Raw genomic sequence first — 15,098 nt, 5'->3', positions numbered from 1 at the left:
ACCAAAATAAAAAAATACAGAGACTCTAAAAAACGGGATACTTGGTGGAACAAGACATATTAACTTCCCACTGAAGGAGCACAACCTTCAAATTACAATATGCTCCCATTTAGTGGCAAAAAACTATATTGCAAGTCATTATACATCTGAAAAGAAACAACTCAGATCCAATGGATACTAAAGTGTGGGGTCTTGTGAGCTACTATGGTGTATGCTAAGTGCTAATATTTAAATATTATAAATAATAAAATTGTGGTAAAATCAATACAAAAGTGAAAATAAAATAAAAATTATGTATAAAAACTGTGAAAATTAGTGGTTCACTTACACTCTACACATATTCATACCATTATGTCATAGAGAATAAATTGAGAAATAGTGTTGCGCTTCACTACCAATTGCAAAAATGTGAAAGAATATTAAAAAAATAATAGTCCAACATCGAAAAAATACATATCAATATCTCTGCAATTATATTACTGCTGAAACATGTCCTTATTAAGTCTGTGACCTTGACACTTCTACTGCTGTGAAACGAAATAACCGCGCAGTCCACCAATCATAAAATATTTTATGCACCTTCACCGGTTGTGCTTGTATATGACCAGACCTATTAAATAAGACAAACGAGCGCTGGGTGGGTAAACAAATAAATATAGAAGCTGCTGGCATAAAAGGTAAACCTCTAGGACCTCTTCATAAAATATCTAAACATAAAAATATGCAGCGCTAAAAACATCAATTAAGATAGATATATATATACGAATTATGACCATATACAGGTGAAACTCAAAAAATTAGAATATCGTGCAAAAGTTCATTTATTTCAGTAATGCAACTTAAAAGGTGAAACTAATTTATGAGAGACTCATTACATGCAACGCAAGATAGTTCAGGCCGTGATTTGTCATAATTGTGATGATTATGGCTTACAGCTCATGAAAACCCCAAATCCACAATCTCAGAAAATTAGAATATTGTGAAAAGGTGCAATATTCTAGGCTCAAAGTGTCGCACTCTAATCAGCTAATTAAGCCATAACACCTGCAAAGGGTTCCTGAGCCTTTAAATGGTCTCTCAGTCTGGTTCAGTAGGAATCACAATCATGGGAAAGACTGCTGACCTGACAGTTGAACAGAAAACCATCATTGACACCCTCCATAACGAGGGAAAGCCTCAAAAAGTAATTGCAAAAGAAGTTGGATGTTCCCAAAGTGCTGTATGAAAGCACATTAATAGAAAGTTATGTGGAAGGGAAAAATGTGGAAGAAAAAGGTGCACAAGCAGCAGGGATGACCGCAGCCTAGAGAGGATTGTCAGGAAAAGGCCATTCAAAAGTGTTGGGGACTTTCACAAGGAGTGGACTGAGGCTGGAGTCAGTGCATCAAGAGCCACCACACACAGACGGATCCTGGACATGGGCTTCAAATGTCGTATGACCAGACCGTTAAATGAGGTCATAAAAGGCTTCTGTCCCTTTAACCCCTTTGCGCCGGCCGCACACAAATGTGCTGCCTCCCGGCGACTGGGCCTAGAGGCCGAGCGGCCGCACATTTGCGTCCATGTAACTAAATACATATGTGCTGAGAGCGCGCGCCCTGCGCGCTCCCAGCACACGTGTGGTACTCACGGAAAGGTCCCGGTCTGCTCTTTCGATCTGGGCTTTTCCCGATCATGTGACCACGCGTCATCACGGCAGTCACATGATTCCTAAACCACGCCCCAACCGCCCCGCCTCCCGCCGTCTGAATCTCTTAAAGGGCCGGGAGGCGTCGGCGGGAAGGGGTTAATAGGACTTAAATTGTCAGGTATGACAATTTTATTTTGCAGCAGCCTGCCTCCCAAAGCCTGTAGATCCATGTATACATTCGTTTTTATTATTTATTTTTTCATATATGGTGCTGTGCATGCATATCTATATTTTCATTTTCCTCCCATTCAAAATTACATTCATACTTCCCTTTATCCAGCATTGTATTGTTTTAACATGAGTTGTTTTTTTTCATCTCTGAGATCTGTACCTGTTTGTATAACGTTTATTGAACTCATATGTTTTTAATTACACCCTTAATCAATGCACACTTTTTAAGCAGTGTATGTTAGTTATATAAAAGGCCAGTTTGGCTGAAACATGTTGACATTTGTGGCTGTCACCTGTTACACGCCACTAAACAAGATTGCAGAGTATACACTGGAAGGCCGGCTTTGTTTATACAGATCATATGGATGAAGAGATAGTTGCCTCTGCCAGGGCACTGGTGATAAAGCTGCATTATAACACTGGGAGGTAGTAGCACCTACTTTAATGTGCATAGAGTGATTACTTGAGCACATTGTACGTGGTGGAACACTGAAAGGGTCTTAAAGGGATATGCACAGCTGAGCCTCACTTAATGTGAGTAGTAGGAATTAAAAATTATTTATTATTTGTACATTACGGTATTGCACATGATTTATTTTTTTAGGGAGTTCCTAATACTCACCTGGAAGCAAGGGGTGAGGATCTTCCCCAGGAAGGACACTACATATAAAGATTTGGGAGGAAGATTTTGGAGTGGTATATGAAAGGTTTGCACATATTTTAATCTGAGCACATTATATGAATATTTTAACACACATATGGAGTTAAACTTACTACACTATATAGTTTTTCTTTTTATATTTTTTGGACATTGGATATTCGGGAGAGTGAATTTTCAGCGGGAATTCAAAGAAAGTAGATGGTTGTACAACAAATGTACTTGGAACACAGGTTTTAAAGATTTCCTTGAAAGGACATTTTGAATTTAGCGTTGAAGATATCCAATTATTAGGCGCTGGTTATAACACATATGTTGCTCTGCTGGGGTGGTGGAGGTTTTTCAGCTACTAAGGGACCTTAGTTATGAACACTCTGGTGCACTGGTATTTGATATTTATTGATATTTTGCTGATGATGTATTTTTTTTTTTACTTACTATTTTTTAGCTTTTTGTATGTGTTCAGCAAAGCTGCCTGACTTTGTTATTGCTCTGATACTGACCTTGTTTTTATCTCCTAGGTATGCAGTCTACCTTTCGGTTTCTGGGAAATGGCATAATATTGTGGAACAGCCTGTTGCTACCTCTAAATGTGCCCTGGCATTTGAGTCTCATGATTCGTACACAGCAGTCAGATGCCATTTTACTTCAAGCAGAAGGTGAACAGAATTGTTCTGTCATGCTGCAGGTATCTAGAACACATTTATGCTTATTTGCTATACAAAATGTTTTTTGGGGCAGTAATTTATGTTAACCGAAGTTGATTATGCATTTGGATTCCTGTGTATCTTCTCGTCTGTAAATGTTGAGGTCAATAGTCTGTGCCCCCAATCCCTTGAAAAATGATGTCCCGACAGAGAAGCAGACAGTAGCACCTTCCTTTGCTATACAGAGGAATATATCTCTCAGCCCATGTGGTCAGGGATTTTTTTGTAATAATCTTGTTTGACAATGTAGTCTATTAATTATTGTAACCAGGAATGCCTTGTTAAGGACAGAAACCTAATTTAACAAAATTATGCTACACCTAAATTAGTGAAGCATTATTGTTTCAAAACCATTTCACTTACAATATTGAGCAAGAATTAAAATTTCTAAGGAGATTTCAAAATGATTTTGAAATGGTAATTTGAAATGGTAATGTACTGAGTGAAATGTGTTTAATTTCATAGTTGAAAATCAACTGATAATGAGCAATTTAAAATGTTGGTACTATTGTGCTTAAATTGTTTTGAAGTTTCTCTTAATTACATTGGTTTCAGAAAATTGTCATTAAAACTAATCTAAAGAAAAAAAAAATGTAAATAGAGTAGAGAGGGGTTAGAACTTTTGTGGGGTTTTTATTGCTGTCTGTGTCCCTACTGTGAAGATTCATCCTCTCTATTTGTATAGGTATCCATTGTCACCAGGACTGAAAATAAGTGATCCAAAATCTTAAATTGTCAAACCAGATTAGAAAACAAGGGGAAATCTTGCAATGGAGGCAGCTGTTCTGTGACAAGTCCTCACTATAGGGAGATTTATCTTACTTCCTGTTACGTCTTTGGGACAGAAAGTAGAGACAGAGATTGTTAATGGGAAACCGAATGCTAAAAACCTGACAGGGAGTTCAAACATCCCCTAATCTATCCAGATTTAAAGAAAAAAAAGTTTGGTTTTAGATATGTTTTAAAGTAAATGGGAAGGACAGCAATGTTGGGGAAGCTGAGAAGAGTAATGTGGAGTACCTGAGAGTTGTAATGTGGGGGCTGAGGATTACAGTGTGCAGTAATGCGGGGGGATGATGAGAAGAGTACGCTGCCGTAAAGGGGGGCAGAGGACAGTACTGTTGGGGGGGTGTCAAGAGAGTTTGAGAACACTACTGAAAGTGGGGGAGGGGGTGATGTGAAGGGGAGATGAGGACATAGCTGTGAAGGGAGGGGGACCTTTATGTGAAGGGGAGGGAACTGATGAAAGAAGTCCTGGACCCATTTATAAATTGTGCCGCATCAAGCCACCTGGTGCTGTGGCAACATGTGGCTTGGCGTGCATGGAAAGTTGTCACAGGTACCGATGTGTGGTGAATTTTAATTCAGTACCCTGTTTTAGGCCAAAGACTCAAAGATATTAAAGTAGAACTATAGGCAAAATTTTTTTTTTTTTGATAGAGCAAGGGAGGGTTACAACCCGTGCCAGATTTTTTTTTTTTTTCCGCCATCTGTGTCCCATTGCAAAAATTTTCCCTTCACTTCCTGTCCCATAGCCAAACGTGAAGTGAGAGGAAATCCCTGCAGATTAAGGGAATTTCTTGCGGAACCACAGAACTAGAGCCCCATTGGAAGATTTCCCTTCTTACTGGGGGCAACCCAAAATTTCTAATTTTATTTTACTTTCACTTTCAATGATAATGAAAGTGAAATGAAAGTATTATAGAGATATTGCATATACAGTGAAGGAAATAAGTATTTGATCCCCTGTTGATTTTGAATGGTTGCCCACTCACAAAGAAATGATCAGTCTAAAAATCGAATGGTAGGTGTATTGTAACACAGTGACAGAATAGCAACAAAAAATTCAAAAGAAATGCATGTCTAACACATTATGCACTGATTTGCATGTTCATGAAGGAAAAAAATATTTGATCCCCTTCACAAAACATGACTTAGTACTTGGTGGCAAATACCTTGTTGGCAATCACAGAGGTCAGACGTTTGCTGTAGTTGGCCACAAGGTTTGCACACAGCTCAGGAGGGGTTTTGGCCCACTCCTCTTGGCAGATCCTCTCCAAGTCATTAAGGTTTGGTTGCTGACGTTTGGAAACTCAAACTTTCAGCTCCCTCCACAGATTTTCAATCGGATAAAGGTCTGGATACTGACTAGGCCACTCCAGGACCTTTAATGTGCTTCTTCTTGAGCCACTCCTTTGTTGCCTTGGCCGTGTGTTTTGGGTCATTGTCATGCTGGAACACCCATCCACGACCCATTTTCAATGCCCTGGCTGAGGGAAGAAGGTTCTCACCCAAGATTTGACGTTACATTGCCCCGTCCATCGTCCCTTTGATGCGGTGCAGTTGTCCTGTTCCCTTAGCAGAAAAACACCCCCAAAGCAGAATGTTTCCACCACCATGTTTGACAGTTGGGATGGTGTTCTTGGGGTCATAGGCAGCATTCCTCCTCCTCCAAACACGTTGAGTTGATGCCAGAGAGCTCGATTTTGGTCTCATATGACCACAACACTTTAAACCAGTCCTTCTCTGCATCATTCAGATGTTCAGTGGCAAACTTCAGAGGGGCCTGGACATGTGCTTTCTTGAGCAGAGACGTTGCGGGCACTGCAGGATTTCAATCCTTGTCGGCGTAGTGTGTTACCAATTGTTTTCTTGGTGACAGTGGTCCCAGCTGCCTGGAGATTGACAAGATCCTCACGTGTAGTTCTGGGATGATTCCTCACTGTCCTCATGATCATTTGACACTCCACGAGGTGAGATCTTGCACCAGACCTAGGGTGACTGACAGTTGTTTTTGTGTTTTATCCATTTGCGAATGATTGCATCAACTGTTGTCATCTTCTCACCAAGCTGCTTGGCGATAGTTTGGAAGCCCAGCCCAGGCTTGTGCAGGTCTACAAACTTATCCCTGACATCCTTGGACAGCTCTTTGGTCTTTGCATGGTGGAGACTTTGGAATCTGATTGTTTGATTGCTCCTCTGGACAGGTGTCTTTTGTATTTCAATGTTTTTATTAATTTATAAACAGTTTAAAAAGACAGGAGCAACAAAACACGCCCACGCAGGGGCCATCAATTGCATATAAAAAAATAAAGGAAACTGTGCTCCAACACCAACAGAGCAAAAGGTGCGTCCACGCAGGGGCTATCAATGGCATATAAATGACAAAAACATTGGTGTAACACCGACAGTAACTCAAACCAAAGGCAGCTATTCACTGCCACACCAAAAACAAACAAAAGGAAGTAGGAGTACAAAAGAAAAAAGATGACAAGACCAAGAGCAGGGGTCCGCGAATGCCAATACCGAGCAACATCACAACCCCAGACTAGGGGGGGGGGGAGCATGGGAAAGGCATATTGCAACCACAGTTCCCATATTTTCAAGAATTTCCATTAGGAGTCATAATAGATACTTGACATCTGTTCATTGAGCATCATAGTGGTCATATGGTCCCGCACCCCCTGAAGAGGGACAAAGGGGCTCTTCCATGACTAAGCAATTGTTCTAGTGGCCATCAAAAACAAATTGAGAGTCAACTTATGCTGGTGAGCCAAGAGGCCCGGTATGGGGCAATGAAGCAAAGCATACCGAGCATCCCAACGTATGGAGAGATGGAACAAGGTGAAAAGGAGGCCAAACACATGAGACCAAAAACGAAACAGTCTCGGTCATGACCACCAGTTATACAATACATTACCACGATGCCCACAACCCCGAAAGCATCGATCACTGCAGACAGGGTTCTCCTGGGCTAAACGAGCCGGAACCCAATACCAACAAAACAATACTTTGTATGCCGCCTCCAGTGTGGTCGTATTAAATGAACATTTAGATATAAGGGACCAGGCCTGATTCCAGACCTCCAGATACACAACTGCCACCAGGTCGTGCTCCCACTGAGCGACATATGAGAGAGAAGTATGCGTCGAGCGTCTGTTCAAAGCTGCATAAAGAAGGGAAATAAGGCCCAGGGCACCCAGACGCTGTTGGGAAAGCCGTTCAAAGGCAGATTTCTGGTACAGGAAAGCAGAAGTGCCCCACAGTGAGGTCAGCCAATGTTGCAATTGAAGGTAACCAAAAAATTCCGCCGGAGGGACATCCCATGACTCCCGAAGAGAATTCCAAGTGGGGAAGTACTGAGAAGTCAAATTGTTGCACCTGCGAAAAACCATTGGCCACCCACCAAGAAAATGCCCTTGGTTAATAAACTTGGTAGGAAGAGAGGGTTGTTAATAATTGGGAGCAAAGTTAGTAAAGGTGACATCAGGCCACTGGAGTAATGTACCGAGTCCCACACTTGTAAGCCATGGAGCAAAATCGGACTCGGTGCCGTAGGGCAGAGGGAAGCCATAGAAGCGTCGATGTCGCAATAGGAGCACAATTAGGTAGTTACAGCAGGACCCAGAGTGGAACATCCGAGGAAGCGTGCAACATAGACAGCGGGGCAATCTGGCTTGCTTGGCTGATAATACTTAGTTACATTAGGCACCCCAAGACCACCTTGGAGTCTATGAACAAAAAGCATATTTCTGGAGACTCTGGGGCACTTATTGGCCCAGATAAACTGCATAATCTTCGCCTGAATCAACTGAAGGAAATGAGGAGGAACGCGCACTGGGAGGGTGCGAAAATAGTATAACAATTTCGGCAAGATGGTCATTTTCACTGAATTAACACGTTCTATCTAAGACAGGTGTGGAAATTGCCAGGAGTGCATAAGAGAGGGCACAGAGTGAAGCAATGGATAATAATTTGCAGTTAACAACAAGCCATAGGTTGGGTTCAGGCGAATGCCTAGGTATTCAAGAGAAGAGGAAGCCCATTTGTAAGGGAAGTGGGATTGTAGGCACAAAACCAAATCTGAGACCAAAGTAATATTGAGAGCGACAGTCCTTTTTTTTATTTATTTTTTTTTTTTTATATATATCTTTTTTATTAATTTTAATTACAATACACAATAAATCACATTAATAACATGTTCCAAACTATACATGATACCTCATTCCCACCCTCTTCCCTCCCCATTCCTCCCCTCCCACTCCCTATCCCTGTCCATTAAGATCTTCTTTATTTCTTCTTTTAAGGCTGTCTACCTCCCTTATTCAGAGCTATAGATTCCATTCCATCTCTACTACTTCTCAACTAATATTTTTCTTTCTCCACCTCGACTTTCGGGGCTCCCATTCTCTCATAATTTTTTTCCGAGGCCTTAAAAGCATCCCACTTACTCCAGTCCTTTCTAAATTTTTCCATTCTATCTTCATCCTGTATACATTTAGGTCCATAAATATTGGGACATCGACACAATTCTAACATTTATGGCTCTATACACTACCACAATGGATTTGAAATGAAATGAACAAGATGTGCTTTAACTGCAGACTGTCAGCTTTAATTTGAGGGAATTTACATCCAAATCAGGTGAACGGTGTAGAAATTACAACAGTTTGCATATGTGCCTCCCACTTGTTAAGGGACCAAAAGTAATGGGACAAATGGATTCTCAGCTGTTCCATGGCCAGGTGTGTGTTATTCCCTCATTATTCCAATTACAATGAGCAGATAAAAGGTCCAGAGTTCATTTCAAGCGTGCTATTTGCATTTGGAATCTGTTGCTGTCAACTCTCAAGATGAGATCCAAAGAGCTGTCACTATCAGTGAAGTAAGCCATCATTAGGCTGAAAAAACAAAGCAAACCCATCAGAGAGATAGCAAAAACATTAGACATGGCCAAAACAACTGTTTGGAACATTCCTAAAAAAGAACGCACCGGTGAGCTCAGCAGCACCAAAAGACCAGGAAGACCACGGAAAACAACTGTGGTGGATGACCGAAGAGTTCTTTCCCTGGTGAAGAAAACACCCTTCACAACAGTTGGCCAGATCAAGAACACTCTCCAGGAGGTAGGTGTATGTGTGTCAAAGTCAACAATCAAGAGAAGACTTCGCCAGAGTGAATACAGAGGGTTCACCACAAGATGGAAACCATTGGTGAGCCTCAAAAACAGGAAGGCCAGATTAGAGTTTGCCAGACGACATCTAAAAAAGCCTTCACAGTTCTGGAACAACATCCTATGGACAGATGAGACCAAGATCAACTTGAACCAGAGTGATGGGAAGAGAAGAGTATGGAGAAGGAAAGGACCTGCTCATGATCCTAAGCATACCACCTCATCAGTGAAGCATGGTGGTGGTAGTGTCATGGTGTGGGCATGTATGGCTGCCAATGGAACTGCTTCTCTTGTATTTATTGATGATGTGACTGCTGACAAAAGCAGCAGGATGAATTCTGAAGTGTTTCGGGCAATATTATCTGCTCATATTCAGCCAAATGCTTCAGAACTCATTGGACGCCGCTTCACAGTGCAGATGGACAATGACCTAAAGCATACTGCAAAAGCAACCAAAGAGTTTTTTAGGGGAAAGAAGTGGAATGTTATGCAATGGCCAAGTCAATCACCTGACCTGAATCCGATTGAGCATGCATTTCACTTGCTGAAGACAAAACTGAAGGGAAAATGCCCCAAGAACAAGCAGGAACTGAAGACAGTTGCAGTAGAGGCCTGGCAGAGCATCCCCAGGGATGAAACCCAGCGTCTGGTGATGTCTATGCGTTCCAGACTTCAGGCTGTAATTGACTGCAAAGAATTTGCAACCAAGTATTAAAAAGTGAAAGTTTGATTTAGGATTATTATTCTGTCCCATTACTTTTGGTCCCTTAAAAAGTGGGAGGCACATATGCAAACTGTTGTAATTCCTACACCGTTCACCTGATTTGGATGTAAATACCCTCAAATTAAAGCTGACCGTCTGCAGTTAAAGCACATCTTGTTTGTTTTATTTCAAATCCATTGTGGTGGTGTATAGAGCCAAAAATGTTAGAATTGTGTCGATGTCCCAATATTTATGGACCTGACTGTATATATTCTATCCTGTTATTCCATTCTCTCATCTTTGGGGGGTCCTGTGTTTTCCAAAATTTGGGGATCAAACCTTTAGCGGCACTAATTAGATGATATAATACACTGCCTTTTAAACTTTTTGTCTGAAACTTCTGTACTGTAAAATAAACACACCCATAGGTCTTTTTGGATATTCACTCCCAAAATCTCCTGTATACAATTACATCCTGCCAATATTTCTGAATTTTTTACACTTTCACCAAATGTGTGACACAGTCCCTCTTTCTCCACAACCCCTCCAACAAAGTGGTGAAACTTCTTCCCTTAATTTATGTGCAATATTCGGTGTACAATACCATCTTATCAAACATTTATAATTAATTTCCACCGTATTCAAATTTACAGCCCAGTGTACTAATTTAAACACTTTCTTCTGTTGCTCATCCATCTTTGTGCCCAGTTCTTTTCCCGAACTCTCTAAGAATCTTGGATGCTCTGTCTCCATTAACTCGTTGAGCATCTTATATATTTTGGACAATACATGTTTACAAGCTGTATCTTGGCTCAACATTTTTTTCAAATGGAAGCATATCCTCCACCTCCCTCAGAGGGCGGGAAAGTGTTGAAACAAAATGTCCCAATTGGTATAAATTCATCTAATGCAAAAAATAAATCCTTCCTTTCCCCTCAGTTCCTGAAAGTTACACACCTTCCCCTTAACTAAAATATCCCCCAATCATGCATCTCTATGCCTAAACCATCTTCCTGCTATTTCATCATTCCCTGGTGGAAAAAAAACAGTCCCCACAAGGGGAATCCTGAGTGAATTAAACTCCCAACCACATAGATTTGTGTAGCTTATCCCAAACTCTCAATACCTCCCTTGTCAAAACACTCCCATTTCCCCCCAACATACGGAATTTACTTGGAATCCATATTATCTTTCCCAGCTGTGCCTTAGTGTTTCCTCCATTTTTACACAACTTCTTTCTTCCGCATAATATGTCCAGTCCACCAATGGTTCCAAAGATATTACAAACAATAAAGGAGTTATTAAACAGGTTGTGCTAGTTGAAAGTGTCCAAAAAAATATATATAAATAACGAAGTATAAAAACATCATATACAAATCATATAAAGTCCAAAAAAAAGATATGGTGCAGCAAATAAAAAGTGTCCAACAAAATCCACCATGTGCCAATCCACCATCGGATAAATTGAATGAACTCACCAGAGCAATATGCTGATCAAGTTATAAATCGGAATAAGCACTTTCTGCTCCGGGAGCAATATTCTGCAAGATGATGAGACAACACTTGAAACTTGATATTCACTATCCAAGGAGTAATACTCTGCAGGGAATGTATAACCATATGGATCCACTTCATTAAGAAACCACCACTTCCTTTGCATGTTCAGACCACCACTCGGGATATAAGAGAACAGAAACTCATGGTGCAGTACTTCTTAAAATGTCTTATTTATTAAAAAACACATTGCACTTACAAAAAGCGGTGTCCAAGCCGACACCAGCACAAACAGCGTGATGGAATACAATAGAACGAACCCAGCCTAGCATGTGCCATACCAACAGCTTGGGAACGTACTGACATCGCATCCACAGGCCCCTCCCTACGCGTTTTGTCATCGACGTCCTCACGGAGTGGATGGATGTGAGACATCACACACTCATTAAATATTCACTGCACCAGAGGCGACCAGCTGTCATCAATCAGGAATCATGTTACACACACGCTCCACCAGTGACAGATCATCAACAAAGAATAATGGTATACAGTGAGGAACAGAAGTATTTGAACACCCTGCAATTTTGCAAGTTCTCTTACTTAGAAATCATGGAGGGGTCTGAAATTCACATTGTGTCTTTAAAGAGCTCAGACAGGTGCTATTAAGTTAGATTAGTGAGTGGAGTAGAGGTGGACTTTTTAAAGGCACAGTAACAGGTCTTTGAGAGCCAGAATTCTTGCTTTTTCTTAGGTGTTCAAATACTCAAATAGAGTGCAAGACAAATAAACTCTTTAAAAATCATAGTGTGATTTCCTGCATTTTTTTTTTAATTCTGTCTCTGAGTGGGAATGCACCTACAATGTGAATTTCAGACCCCTCCGTGATTTCTAAGTGGGAGAACTTGCAAAATCGCAGGGTGTTCAAATACTTCTGTTCCTCACTGTATATAAACCATGAAAATATATAAAATCAATATACCAAATGGCAGGGGAATATTACATGATGAAAAAATGCCCATAGATCAAAAACAGCAAAAACAAATATAACAATGAGGAAACTGCAACCGCAAAGCATTTAAAGGGCCAGCTCATACTTAAGGAAAGACTCTAACCATGCAATGCCATAAAATGTTTTTTTTTTTTTTTTTTAAATTTGTGAGAAAACAGTTCAGGTCAATATCTATATTCAACCCATTGGGTTTCAGAGAATTCAGTTCATAAATCCAATAGGTCTCTTTTTTTTAATTTAATTTATCAAATCAGTTCCTCTCCAATGTGGTATAACAATATCTATCCCATAAAAAGTTAACAAACTGGGATCACAATTTAAAATGTCTTGATACACTATGCTTGTCAAAGCCCTTTTTAATATTACCAATATGTTCACCTATTCTTGTTTTTAAACATCTTCCTGTTCTTCCTATGTATTGAAGGTGGCACGGACATTCTAAAACATAGACCACATGTGAGGAATTACAAGTAATCAAAGAATTAATTTTATATTCTTTATTAAAGAATGAGGAGTGAAAGGTTTTTCTTTTATTTCTGGATTCCCTTTTAACTGTTTTACACACTTTACACTTATTACAGTGAAGGAACCCTTTTAAATAAGGGAATAAATCTTTCTTTGGAGGATCAATAACATTATGGGCAATTCTTGTCCTTAGGGACCTGTTTTTTCTATAAACAAATCTCGGTCTATCAGGTATACCTGTGATTGATCCTCCCCAGGGAGTCTTTCTTCCTCTCCTCAAACTCCACCAATCTCCATGTGCATGTAATGTCAGATAATGGCTGACTGTGATGAAAACTCCTTGTCTCTCCTCATGCTCTTAGTACCGACAACAGGGTTGCAAATTTTTTATACTAGAGACTGGAGAAGCCGTCGGGACCTGGGTCCATGGTGACCGTAGAGGTTTGATAGCTTGGAGCACTAACGACACGGTGACACCGACGTTGAGGACCATCTGCGCTGCCTCGGATAATCCAGGAAGTCAGATCTTGGAACAATGCCTCTGCCTGAGCCACAGGGAAAGGATCTGGTTTAGCATAAAGGCACGAAAGGAAGTTTGTGAAACGGGAAACAATCTGCTGGGGATTAGAAGTACAGCCACACGCAGGAAGTCGCAATCGGAATGGTTTATGGGGTTTCCCCACAGAATTGAGTTTCCTGGCCAGCATCGGACCCAGCTTATTAGCACAGGAATAAAATTAGTGTTTGGTTCAAGCCAGGGCCCGTTCCGCCTCTGAAGAAGCAAGTAGGTTCAACTCTGCAGCCAGAGAGTCCCGTGTGCGGTTATGGGCCGTGGGTGACTTCCAACGAGCATCCGCAGAGGCCAGGAGAGAATGAAGCTCCAAAAGTCGGAGCTCCTGCTTCCGAGCCACCGCCAGCTGTACAACTGACCCCGCAATGTGGCTTTATGCGCCTCCCACAGGGGCACTGCAGAAGAGACCGATCCCAAGTTTTCCATAGTATGTGCGTAAGAAAGATTCTATTTGTTGGAAGGTAACCTGAGTGGTCAATAGAGAATCATTAATGCGCCAGTGAAAGGGGCACCGTACCGACCCAGAGAGGGCAAGGAGGAGTACCAGGGGATCATGGTCCGACCAGGGAGAGGAGGGAATAGATATCCGCCTGACCAAGGGAAGCTGCTGGACATGCATGAATATATGGTCAATTCTACAAAAACTGTCATGAGGATTGGAATAGAATGTAAAGTTGCGCTCAGTTGGATGATGTTCCCTCCAGACGTCCGCCAGCCCCGCCGTATGCAAGAGAGAGCGCATATGTTCCTCTAGCACTAAGTCGTGAGAAGGGGCCGCCCCCCGGGCATAGCGCCTATCCAATGTCGAATCCAAAGTAACATTTGAATCTCCCAAAAGAAGAAGAAGACCCTTGGAGTGTCGGGAAACGATGGTGCAAAGATGAGAAAAAAATTATGCTGAAAGCGATTGGGCGCGTAGTAAGACAGAAAGGTAACCTCCTGGTCCCAGAGGGTGCCCTGCAGGAGCAAATACCTGCCCGTGTAGTCCGCTATATTCCGAGCACAGACAAAGGGGAAATTGCATTTGAAAGCTATCAGTACACCCCGGCGTTTCTCAGGAGCCGAGGCCATGTAAAAAGTGGGATAATAAGGCAAAAGATACCGTGGGGCGGAGGACTGAGAAAACGGTCTGCTGTAAACATACCACGTTAATTTGTTGCGATTTGAGGTGATGAAAAACTTTAGCCTGCTTCTGAGGTGAATTGAACCCTTGAACATTTTGTGAATGTACTTTCAAAAGGGGTGAGGCCATGGTGTATCAGCACAGCATGCTCAGCAGAAAAAGCATAAGTCAGTCAACAATTTCCACTTCCAATGGCGGTCGGACCATGGTGTCCCGAAACCCTGCAAAAACAAAAGCAGAAAAACCAGAGACGAAAGTAAAACAAGAAAAGAAGAAAACGACACAAGGAGTATGTACAACCACACAATCGTATCACGCCAATGGTGACATGCATCCTACATAAACCCTCAGGGGGGAAAAAGGCAACACAACATAACGGGGTGCCAAAGTAATAAAAATGAGTCCCAGAAGTGAGAACATTTGCAGAGACCTCCCTATTGGAGACCCAGCTAAACGTGGGGGCCAACTCCCTCCAGGAGGGCAACTACAGGCCGTCGTGGTACCCCACAACACAGCCCAAGTGGTCCCCCACCAACCTCCCAGTAGGACCGACA

The 15,098-nt window shown here is 41.6% G+C and overlaps 1 protein-coding gene across 3 annotated transcripts in view; it reads left to right on the top strand.

The window, feature by feature from the left end:
- The window catches only part of LOC149441443 (cadherin EGF LAG seven-pass G-type receptor 2-like), a 465,765-nt gene that overhangs the window by 253,979 nt on the left and 196,688 nt on the right, over nt 1-15,098 (top strand). For all 3 annotated transcript variants that reach the window (XM_089657338.1, XM_089657336.1, XM_089657337.1), the window contains exon 10: nt 3,041-3,207. In XM_089657338.1, coding sequence (XP_089513464.1) covers nt 3,041-3,207 — 167 coding nt within the window. The remainder of the gene's footprint in view (nt 1-3,040; nt 3,208-15,098) is intronic.

Source organism: Staurois parvus, unplaced genomic scaffold (assembly GCF_062004578.1).
Source record: "Staurois parvus isolate SC_StPar_1 unplaced genomic scaffold, SC_StPar_1.0 ptg000984l, whole genome shotgun sequence".
In the NCBI taxonomy this organism is placed as follows: domain Eukaryota; kingdom Metazoa; phylum Chordata; class Amphibia; order Anura; family Ranidae; genus Staurois; species Staurois parvus.
Note: the sequence above shows the minus strand (reverse complement) of the source record. Positions and strands in the feature narration are given on the sequence as shown.